The sequence below is a fragment of the Anarhichas minor genome, unplaced genomic scaffold (assembly GCF_050575085.1).
Source record: "Anarhichas minor isolate MPS153535 unplaced genomic scaffold, ASM5057508v1 ptg000031l, whole genome shotgun sequence".
Classification (NCBI taxonomy): Eukaryota; Metazoa; Chordata; class Actinopteri; order Perciformes; family Anarhichadidae; genus Anarhichas; species Anarhichas minor.
The window spans coordinates 3,322,501-3,334,982 of record NW_027466477.1 but is presented as its reverse complement, the minus strand read 5'-3'; the positions used below and the strand labels follow the sequence as shown (position 1 = coordinate 3,334,982).

Sequence of the window (12,482 nt, the reverse complement as noted above, 5' to 3'; positions counted from 1 at the left end):
GACGGATGTCACATTCTCACAGAGCTGCACCGACGTTCTCTGACATTTCTGTCTCGCTGGATGAAACGTGTGAATGTTTCCTCTGAGGCTCAAATGTTTCTCTCATGTAACAGAAGAGTTTATTAATACTCTTCATGGAGAATAAAAGTTTGACAGCGTCTTAAATAGTGAAACTCAGGGTTATGTTATCAGATATTATACCGATGGATTATTATTACTGATGAATTAATGCGTTGACAGTAGTTTAAATAATATAGTTTCGTAACATAATATATATAATAATATAATACGGTTGATTATATTTGTCTGTCTGTGAAATCTCAAGTCACATTCAAACCTTTTGATAACTTAAGACTTGACAAAATAAATATAATTAAAAAATGTAAAAAGACTTGCAGCTGGTCACAGGACTTTAATTATTATTATTATTATCTCCCAAAGATTAAAAATGATGTTAAAGTAAGCGTTGAATGTAGCAGGTAAAGAGGTGAAGATAAAAACAGAGAGAAACGTGTAAAATTACAATTGAATTTAATGGTTCAAAATTTTAAAAAGTATTATTTTTATTTATTTATTATTTTTATTTATATAGACGAGTTTAGATCTCGACTTGTTCGTCTTCGTTTCCATTAAAGATGTTAATCACAGAGACAAAACAACGACTTAGAAAACCAAAACGATGATATTTTCCTCCGAGTAGCAAATTTAAATGTTTCACAAGTACCTGAGAAGTGTCCTTAAGTACTTCACTTTGGTAATAAGAATTTAAATAAATAAATAAAATAAATGTAGCCTACTTTGCAATAAATGTAATTTTTTTTTTAAATAAATGTACTTTGTTATAAATCTACATAGTTATAAATGTACTGAGTTATATTTATACTTAGCTATATTTATACTTAGTTATATATGTACTGAGTTATATTTATACTTAGTTATATATGTACTGAGTTATATTTATTCTTAGTAACCCCCCCTGACTGACTCTGAGCCTCGTGGTACATTCACTGACCTCTTCCGGCCGTCGGAGACTAAACGCAGCCCATCTGAGCATCCTCCCGTCTGTGTGATGGATATTAATGTGCTGGATTCAGTCTGCTGCTGTTCGACACACTGACCCACGACACTCAGAGCCTCGTTTGGCCCCCCCCCCCCACGGAGCCGAGACAGAAACCCAGCGCTCCCTCCAGATGCCTCCACAGACTCCGGTCCGGTTTAATGTTTGGAGTCTTTGGAGCCGTTTGGATGGAACCGGTCTGCCCTCTGGCTACCTGGACGGCTGCTTTGGTGAGCAGCTGCCCGGTTGGCTGGCTGGTTGTCAGGGGCGATGGCACTGAGGTGTGTGTGTGTGTGTGTGTGGGGGGGGGGGGGGGGGGGGGGGGGTGTCCACAGTGGTGCCTCCATTGCTGCCTCCATTGCCGGGCTTCATCCAACTGTTAGTGACCTTGGTTTGGACTCCACCCAGCTGGACAGAGAGAGTGGAGGGGAAACAGGGCCGCTTTTCAAAATAAAAGGATTTAGTGAGACTTTATTTATTTCTATATTTATTCCTGTGATTTCCTAATAATCCCTTGAAACCTTCCTGGAAAGAATGATGTCGTCTGTTTGTAATTTGAGGTGAAATAGAGATAAAGTTCTGATGTAGTTCAGCTTTTAGTTTTGCTGCTTCAAGCTTTTGTAAAATGAAGTGATTTATATTTTCTATGTGTTAAAATATGAATACATGTAGCAGGCCTGGGGTTAAATGTGTGTGCATTATTATTATTAATATTATTATAGTAGTATGTTTTCCACCTCTTGCTGCCATGTTTGCTCCTTTTGACCAACAGATACTTTACTGAAGTAAAAACAATTAAATGTTTGTAGAAATATGGAAGTGTTGTTTTCAAATAGCAGATTTTCTTTGATGCATTATATTTTATGTTATTATTACTGCTGATGTGTTGATGTGCACATCATAAAAAGCTCCTTCTCATCAAGTCTGTTTCTGTTTCTCATCAACTTTTTCTTAAACAGCAGAGAATCAGAGTTTTACATCGACTCTTCTGATTCATGACGCGGATCCTCTAATAATATTATTGCTGCTCTTACAGATTTATTCACTCGTTTTAAAACTTTCAAACAGAAATGACACCATGTGATGAATCATTCTGCAGTTTAATCTCAGACGGTCACTTTTTATTTGAAGCTTAAATGTGAGAACAAAAAAACGTAAATATTCAATCTGTTCAGAAATACGACGTCTGCTCTTCTGTGTTTGTCGATGCTACGTTAGCTCTGATGCTACGTTAGCTCTGATGCTAACGTTAGCTGCTGTACACCACACATGTGTTGACGTTCTGTGTTTCTTTTCTCTCTCTTTTCCAGTCGGTGTTGTGACAAGAAGAGCTGCGGGAATCGCAACGAGACGCCCTCCGACCCCGTCATCATCGACAGGTAGGACCTCACCTGGTCACAGACCTGTCTGTCTCCTCTCTGTCTCTCTACCGCCGTGTACCTCTCTGTCTCCTCTCTGTCTCTCTACCACCGTGTACCTCTCTGTCTCCTCTCTGTCTCTCTACCACCATGTACCTCTCTGTCTCCTCTCTGTCTCTCTACCACCGTGTACCTGTCTGTCTCCTCTCTGTCTCTCTACCGCCGTGTACCTCTCTGTCTCCTCTCTGTCTCTCTACCACCGTGTACCTGTCTGTCTCCTCTCTGTCTCCTCTCTGTCTCTCTACCGCCGTGTACCTCTCTGTCTCCTCTCTGTCTCTCTACCACCGTGTACCTCTCTGTCTCCTCTCTGTCTCTCTACCACCGTGTACCTGTCTGTCTCCTCTCCTTCCACACAAACACTGTTTCAGCTTCACTCGTGGAGTCGGGTTCAGTCCAGGACGCTCAGTTTTATTGATATCTGGCAGAGTTTTTACACATTTGAGTAACTTCTATGTCTGGATAAGAATGGGAAAAAAACAGAATATTGCTCTTATTCTGTTTTCTGAAATATAAAGTTCAGACTTCCTGAAAGATTTGTGATGCTCATGGCGTTCTGGATTCTAAACAGGAAGCTATAGATGCTGACTGTGTGTAAAAAGGTGGATTTGTAAGTCTTGTGGTCTGAAAAATCTACCGAGAAGTCTGTAAAAAGTGTTTTGAACATGTGAACAACTCTGGAACACTCTGTGGAGTTCCTGGTTCCTGTTTTACAGAAGATAAAGTTGCAGCGTTATTAAAGTATTTATGTTCTTGTTTTAGATCTTTAGTGTCTTTAAATTAATCTGGAGTTATTTGACAGTAAAGCTGTCTTTAGAAGAGATTTGTTGGAGTAAAGTTGAATTATTATTATTAATTATCAGCTGTTTGGTTGCTGCCATTTTCTAAATCTTTCCTTCCTGGTTTCAGTTAATTTATCAATTAAAACTCAACTCGCATGGACTTGTAAGGAGCTGCAGAACGTCCATCCATCACGTTCGATGTTTAATCATCTTCACAACTCAAAGTGAGCTGAAGATGAACCGTCTCTCTCTCTCTCTCTCTCTTTGTTGTTTTGTGGCGTCTCACTTCTTCCTCACCTCTTCATCTCCGACGAGATACTCGACTGTGTGAATTGTTTAATCAACACCAGTCGGATAAACAACGCTGACTTGCGGCCGCCATCTTGTTTTTTTTAACAACAAGAAGTGACACGAAAAGGCGGAGCTAGTGTTAGAAAACACTGTGAAAGAGTTCAAGTTGTAAGACTCCCAACGCCGTGGTAGAGACCTGTCAATCACTGTGTAGCCCCGCCCTAAAACATCCCCTGCTTTATGGTCTGTTTGACTCTAAATGGACCATAATGTACTAAATGAACATCATGCTGTATTGAAGAAGACTTGAAACTAGAGATTGAGACCATAAACTCATGTTTACAATGTTTACTGAGGTAATAAATCAAGAGAGAAGTAGAGTCATTTTCTCATAGACTTCTATACAACCAGAGGAGTGATATAAGAAGCATGTTGATGCTTTTGGAACTGCTGTAAACAAACATGAAGTACAATGTTGCCACGGAGCTTAAACCTCCATTAAAAGTATGCAGATGTCTCAGTTAGCATCTCTTCTTTAGAGTGAACTCATGAACAACTATCGCTGGATTACTTTAATACTGAAGAAAACTTAAAAACATGATAATTCTCAGGTTCTGCAGCGTCTTTAGTGGATTTATGGATGTTTATTGTGGATGGACTTGAGAGATAATGATGTCCTCAGGAAGTGAAAGTCACACTGAATGATATATACATATACATATATATATATATATATATATATATATATATGTATATATTTTAACATGTTAAAGTGTTAATCTGCTCTATGAGCTGTGTGTTGTTGAGCGCTCACATCAGCAGCCAAACTACAGTCACTAACTTGTTGTTTTTAGACCATCTGTATGCATCTGTCTCTTTCACCTCACCTCCCTCCCCCCTCCTCACCCGCACTTTAACCCCCCCCCCACAGCATTAAAACCTCTGTTTGTAGACGATGGAAACCAAACCTGCTGCATGGACTCTGTTCTGTATTTTAAATGACGCTTCATCTATTTTTCATCCAATGCCACATAAAAAAAAGAATGAATAAAAACTCCGACAGCCAATCAGACGGCTCCAAAAACCCCACTTTTTCCGCATCACAATCCTTTATTAACGTTCGTCCTCGCTGTCTAATCCCTCCGCCCTCGGTGTCCTTGGAGTCGGCGGCTGTCCGTCACAGCGCCCGGCTGTGATTGGCCGGGTCGCAGCGGTGGGAGCCAATGACCTCAGAGGGGGTCAGGAGGGAGAATGGGGGGGCAGTATCATCTCCATGTTGGCTCGTTAGAGAGGCCTTGGACCTCGGCCAGGACAGACACACACACACACACACACACACACACACACACACACACACGTAGAGGTGATACACACTCGTATACTGTATGAGTGCAGACACGCTCTCTCTACATTTATAAGAGAAAATGTATAAACACGTGTTCATACATGCCAGAATGGGAATACATCCTACACTCATACAATTTACACACACACACACACACACACACTTACACACACACACACACACACACACACACACACACACACACACACACACACACACACACACATACACACACACTCTGTCCTCTCACCTCGGGCTGTGTGTTGTGTTCTGTGTGTGTTTGATGGGTGTTTTTAGAGGTCTTGTCACCTCTCTGTGTGTCCTGTCACACATGAGATGGACTCTATACCACCCCCCCCCCCCCAAACACAAGGCACTATGGGTACTGCTGGGTAGAGCTGTATAGTGTCTCTACTGTGTCAAAACTGTCCAGAATGTCACTACAAAGAACATAAAAGTAGCAAAAATATGTATATTATATTATTTAAGATCGTGTCAGTCATCAAAACCAGCTTTATTTTGCTAAATATGTTTCTGCTGACAAGAAACACAATGCCACATAAACAAAAACCTATTTATTATGTGCAGACGAGTAGGGGCAAGAAATACATAAATAAAATGTATAAGCGGGTTAAAATGTTGCTGTAAACTGTGAATGCTGTGTTGCAAATAGTGCAGAGTTACTTCATATACTTACATACAGAAGGTGGTTTATTTACAGTATAATCATGTCATCGAGACTCAGACTCAGGTTTGTTGCCAAGCAGGTTTTCACATTGAACAATAAACATATAGAGAGGAAATAAAATAGATAAACGCAAACGTACTGCAGCAGCCAGGAAACACTGATATAGAATAAATATAAATACTATAAATATATGTGACATTTGTGCAGTTTTTAGCAGGAATGTGCCAAAGTTCACAGTGTGAAGTCTAAATAAATATATAGAGACAACAGTGCAGAAGATAATGCACGTTAACGTCGCTTCTTCACAACATCAGTCTCAGAACAAACTGTCTCCTCGTTTCTCTGCAGCTCGACCGCTTTAATTAGGACACGACAGGACACTGATACTAGTCCACTAACCCAGGGAATACACACACACACACACACACACACACACACACACACACACACACACACACACACACACGCACACACATATATGTGCAGACACACTGTGATTTACTGCAGCTCTGCTTGTTTCTCTGCATTTTAGCGCCTGTTAAGAAATGCAGGATTTATTACTGTGACCGCTCTGATACACACTTAAACACACAAACACACACACACACACACACATATTTATACAGCGTGTGTGTGTGTGGGGGGGTATTTTAGTGTGTTTAGTGACCCATCATGCAAATGATGTAGCTCAGTAGCTACAGTAAAGCAGTTTAATGTTGTGAATTCACGTCTCGCTGAAATAAATCAAACTGACACACACACTCACACACACACACACACACACACACACACACACACACACACACACACACACACACACACTGATCGTCATGCTTCATCATTGAACACAAAGCTCTTTCACCGTTTTGTTTGCTTTCCTTGATCTGTGAGCGTTCTCGCTGCTGTGACCTCTGACCTCTGACCTCCTGCCTGCTGGTTGGTTTCATGTTTTAGAGGCGGTGACGTTAATAACAGACGGGTTCTCTGTTATTAACGCAGATTAAACCACATATTAAAATCATGTATTTTATTTATTTTTAATATAATATTAACAATAACAAACACAGTGATTTAAAAAAAATACTAATTCATAGATTAATTAATGAAAGTCGTAACAATGAACATAGCAAAACAAAACAGTCAAGAAACATAAATATAGAATAAAAAAATTACAATAAAAATAGAAGAAATACTTTAAAATATGTACAATATATCAGTTTTTACAAAAAGTGTTATCATTCATGAATGTATTTCAGCGTAGTTATACTTCATGTTTATATTGTTTTATCTAACAAGCCGACCTTCTGTTAACTGTGCAGCAGTTTGGAGACTTTTGAGTTGCTGCCGGCTGGTAAACGGTGATGATTGTTGAGAGTCTTTATTACGTTTCATAAGGAGAAGTGGAGAAGTGGAGAAGTGGATGTATGAGGGAGTGACTTTGGACACAGCTGTTGTTCCTGGAAAAAGATGTTGCTGTTGATTAAAATATATATTGAAAATAAAGAAAGTAATAATAATAGAAAAATGTATAAAATAAAAATTAACATATATAATAATATATATAACAACATATTATTATTATATAAATGTGAAAGAACGATAATAAAAATAAAGACGATGTATATTATTTTATTTAATATCATTAAATAATGTTTCAAATCTGTGGAGACAAGAGAGAGAAAGAGAGAATACCTGCAGACGGAAAAGAGGGACCATGTTTCTGGTGAACTGAACCTTTAACAGCTTGTCCCCCAAAAACAGGAAGTTCTTATAGCTTTGTGTGTGTGTGTGTGTGTGTGTGTGTGTGCGTGTGCATATAAATGTGCGCTGATGCTCCTCTCAGAGGTCGCTTTGTTTCCTCCGTTTGCCGGTTAATGGCCGAAATCCTGCCGAGGCAGCAGAACTGTTACGCTGACGGATCGCCGTAACGCCGCCGTTATTACACGCTAATATTGCAATTAGATGGGTGGACAAGTTGCCCGAGCGGGGCAATAAATTGCCACAGAGTGTCAGAGCGTACGAGGAGGCCGAGCTCTAATTACCCAGAACACACCTCTTCCTCCTCTCTCCCTCCTCCTCCTCCTGCGTTGTCTGACCATCACCCTCCTGCTTTAATGGCCGGGCCTTACATGGAGGTTATGACCCCCCCTTTACACACACACACACACACACACACACACACACACACACACACACACACACACACACACACACAGATCAGCACTTGTTCCTCTAACACCATTTGCAGCTTTGATGTCGTCTGTAGAGAGGTGAGTTTAGAGTGATGGAGAGCGACCTCTGACCTCCACACTCACCATCAGCCTCCTGCTTCACCTCCTGAGGGACACTCCTGGTATCGAACCTGCGGCCCCTCATTTACTAATAGAAGTTATTTCGTTTAGTAGATTTAGTAGAACAAAACACGGTCCAACGGTTCAACCAAGAACCAGAAGTGAAAGAGACAACGATCCTCTGAGCAGCAGTAGAATAAGAAGAGAAGAAGTCATTGGTAAAAGAAACTGGAAGCTTAGATTTAAACAGGAACAACTTCCTGTTTCATTGTCGAGAGTTTCACAATAAAAGCAGCCGAGAACAAGCTGGAATTAACAGGCAACGTGTTTAGCAAAGCTCTTCTTCAAAGAGGCGAAACACTTGATGGTTAAACTGTTGAAGTATAAGACTGTGAAAATACGTAATTAGAAGGATTTCACACTCAAAAGTGACGTCTCTCTCTGAAGCCACGATGTCTGATGTTCTCTCATTGACAACCGGTCTCGCTTGTTCATGAAGTCAAAGCTTCAAGTGTTAAAGCTGCATTCTCTCTAGTGTCCACCAGGGGGCGACTCCTCTGGTTGTATAGAAGTCTATGAGAAAATGACTCTACTTCTCTCTTGATTTATTACCTCAGTAAACATTGTAAACATGAGTTTATGGTCTCAATCTCTAGTTTCAAGTCTTCTTCAATACAGCATGATGTTCATTTAGTACATTATGGTCCATTTAGAGTCAAACAGACCATAAAGCAGGGGATGCTTTAGGGCGGGGCTACACAGTGATTGATGGGTCTCTACCAGAGACGTATACGGCGTCTCTACGTCACTCCTCCTCAGTCCATATATGGTCACTTCCTGTTCACCGGTTGCAAAAAAAACAACTTGAGCCTTCAAAATGTAAAAGTGTGACTTCACAATGACGACGCCCACTTCTTATATACAGTCTATGATTCTGAGGTGCAAACATGCGTATGAACGCAGTCATTTTCTGCACATTATTAAGAATCCGTTTACACTGCAGTGATCACAAGGTCGCCAGTTCGAGTCTGGCTGCGGACTTCTTTTATAAAACAATCTGTCCAAATGTAGCTGATGGAAGACCAGATGTAACAAAAAGACTGAAGTAATGACTCAAAGCAACTTTTTACATGGATAGAACTAAAAGAATAAAGAGCTGCTGTGAAGGAGAACAAACAAGAGGAAACCTCTGTGTTGTAAATCAAAGCCTCCTCGATGCTGTTTCTGATCCCAGGAGGCCATAAAGCTTCTTAACTGTGAGACAAAGACGGCGTGCAGGAGTTTCTTTTAAGCAAATGATTCATTCAAAGAAATACAAAATAAAAACATGTCACATAAAAACTTAGAGGCCTTGACTTCCCCTTTAAATTCCCCTTAATTTGGTTCACATGGCAGATGAAGGAAAATCAGTAAGTTCTGTTGACGGAGTTCATTTAAATCATATAAACTAAGGTGGAAAGTTTGTACTCAGCAGTTATATTGATGATTCTTCTGATACCGATACAAACTGTTTAATTCAGACACCAAATGTTTTATTTAAATGTAAAATAGTTTGAATGAAATGATTCAAAGTCTTCCACAGTGTTACATGACGGGAAGAATAACTGTTGAACTTGTTGAATTAGTTTCATTATTAAACTTTAAATACTGAGTTAGTCTCTCCGATTGAAGAGGTTTAAACCGTGATTTTTCAGTTACCTTGGCTTGCTAGCTAGGTAGCTTAGCTATGTTGTATATAAGAAGTGGACGTAGTCATCATGACGTCACTCATTGGTTTGTGATGTTTTGAAGCCGTCGCATCTTAAATTACGGCCGTCGCCATGTTGTTATTTTTTGCAACAATTTAACTCTGATTGTCAGAAATATACTGAGCCTTTAGGTGGACAGCAGGAAGTTTGAGACGTTTCTAACCTTATGACGTTATTTTATCCCGAAGTCTTGTTGTTTTTAGAATAGATACCTGAAAGAGAGAATTCAACTACAACTCCCAGGATGCATTTCACCGACAGACATCTAATTCTCTGTGAAGAAGGGAACACCAGTCGCGTTGGTTTTCGGTGAAAATCCAGTCAAGTAGCGGCGGCTTTGAGTCACGTCTCAGTGTTGGACCCTATGGAGGGTTAACTCCATAGGGGGCTGGTGGTGGAGATGGGGGGTGGGGGGGTTATCTGCCCCCGTGGACCCTTCCCAGCAATCGTAGCGTATTGATCGGGGCGAGCGAGGCCCATCGGAGCCGGCCAGATTAAGAGTATAGATTTACAATAAAAGCAGGACATTACTGGGCAGGCCAGGCTAAAATTGAAAGGAGAGAGAGAGAGAGATGGGGGAGGGAGAGGGTGAGGAAGAGTCAGTCAGAGGGGGAGAGGAAAGGCCTGGAGGTTGCCGCAGGGGTTTCTGGGTAATTTTGAGTGTGAGTGTGTGGGGGATCTGGGTTCAGGTCAACTGCTGCGACGTGATTCCAGGTTCATGTCGGTTATCGGAGGAGGCCGTTGTTACCACGACGTGTTAATGGAGCTTTATTGGAGCCGACATGGACGGACGACCTGCGGGGGCAATGCATCATGGGTAAAGTGGGATCAGGTTGTACTGACTGTGTTTTATTTTGAAGGTTGATGGAGAGCTGCTGAGAGATGAGGTTTTGTACCAATATTTAACGTCTACAATACATTTATTAGTATTTCTAGGTAACAAACAGACACTTATTGTACCTTTTGATACTGTTAGGTGCATTATGGGAAATGTAGGATCCAATGTTTTGGGGCTAAAAGTACAGCACATCTCCACATTTGCTGATTAGGTTTGGACCGTTCTGTTTTTATCTGAACATTTAGCATTTCTTTTGTGAAATGAAAGGGTTTTGGAGAAAAACGGTTCCGAACCAAAACTAAAGTATTGAATCAGACACAAGAACTTAGCTTTATTGCTTTCTACTCAGTCGGACTCTTTTCTACGATTCTTTTACCCTGAAGACGTATAATCCTCTCTGAGGTTTCCTCTATCAAGTCCATGATTTCCATGAAATCCCCTGATATTCAGAGCATTCAGAAAGAGTTCCTTTCAAAGTAGAGAAGAGTACAGTGAGTGGACGGACGCTGCTGCATGTGGTGTGAGGTTTGAGTGTTGGTAAAATAAAGATGGTGTCTGGACGCTGCAGCAGGTGTCCTGATGTTCTCTCTGAACTATTCACACCATCACACTCTGGAGTTTAACTCTCAGACTTCTTAGTTGTTGGAATCATCTGTTCTCCTTCACGGAGTGATGCGGTTTATTTAAACCGAAGCACGACGTTGGTGACCGGAGTATTTTTGCAGCATTTTAAACGTCGACTTTGAATTTGTACAGAGAGAGAGAGAGAGAGAGGTCAGAGGTCGAGTATCAGTCCTGTTTTTAGAGTTGTGTTTACTTTATGTGACCAAGACGGGAAACAAGAATAGCTCAGAGGAATGACTAACACTGTGTGTGTGTGTGTGTGTGTGTGTGTGTGTGTGTGTGTGTGTGTGTGTGTGTGTGTGTGTGTGTGTGTGTGTGTGTGTGTGTGTGTGTGTGTGTGTGTGACCTCTGCCTCTGTTTTCCACAAACTTTCCTCTCTCTAAAAACGACAGCGTGACTTGTTTGTTTACGTTCAGTAGAAACGAAGGCGGCTCTCTTTAGTTTCTCAGATGTGTGGTGGTCTGGGGGTCTTGGGGTTTCTGGGTAACCTGTCTGGGTGTCTCCATTAGGCCCCGGTGGAGCCGGGGGGCCCTGCGGGGGCCCTCGGGGCTCCTTCAGTGTTGATGTGATCCAGGGAGAAGTGTTCAGTGGCCCGGGGCTGCCCACAGCCACGGAGCTCAGGGAGGAGGTGTTTGTGTACAGAGACGGAGGACGGAGGTGAAGACCTAAAATATCACGACTATAGTAAAAACAGATGTTTCAGGGCTGCAGCTCACCTATATTTTCATTATTAGCAGTTAATCTGCCATCGCTTTAGTCTAATAACATGTTTCAAAAGAGAGCCAGGTTACTGAGGAATACAACTCAATATCTTCATATTTGAGAGGCTGAAGAAAGCAGTTATTTTAGGGAATTAAAACAGATTTAACAGAAACAAAAATCACTGTTAAAAAAACGTGCCTTTAGAGAAAATTATAGTTTATTTATATTTGCACATTTCAGTAACACGGCAACTCAAAACTATAAAATATCGAAAGCCAAAAAACAAAGAGCCAAAGAAACACATTATAAAAGTACATTTAAGAGAACAAATAGAAGCTAAAATAGAATAAAACAGGTTTTAAAATACAAGAACAAGTTTTAATGCAATTATACATCCAGTAATATGGGACCAGGAAGTCACCGTCCTCAAACACAGGTGAAACAGAGAGAACTGACTTTGTTGAAGGCCCTGAAGGCAGCGCGGTTAGAGTCCTGGTTCATGGAGGACCAGACCTGATCCCGTCTCATCAGCTGGTTCCCACTTCCTGTTGACTCCTAATTGGATTGAGGGATTACATCATCACCTGCAGGTTCGTTAGCCGCCTCAATGTGTCAACATCCAGCTGTGCTCAGCAGGAAACCACCTGACCCAGGGCGGGGGTGCTCACCAGGGGGATTATGGGAACTTTGGGAGTCCGCCC

General features: G+C 41.1%; 1 protein-coding gene across 9 annotated transcripts in view; it reads left to right on the top strand.

Moving 5' to 3' along the window:
• LOC142964722 (transcription factor COE3) overlaps window positions 1-12,482 on the top strand; it is a 126,753-nt gene that overhangs the window by 30,738 nt on the left and 83,533 nt on the right. For 8 of the 9 annotated variants that reach the window (XM_076105220.1, XM_076105214.1, XM_076105213.1 and 5 more), the window contains exon 6: window positions 2,368-2,436. The exons of the other annotated variant lie outside the window; for it this stretch is intronic. In XM_076105220.1, the coding sequence (XP_075961335.1) occupies window positions 2,368-2,436 (69 nt within the window). The remainder of the gene's footprint in view (window positions 1-2,367; window positions 2,437-12,482) is intronic. 9 annotated transcript variants of the gene reach the window in all.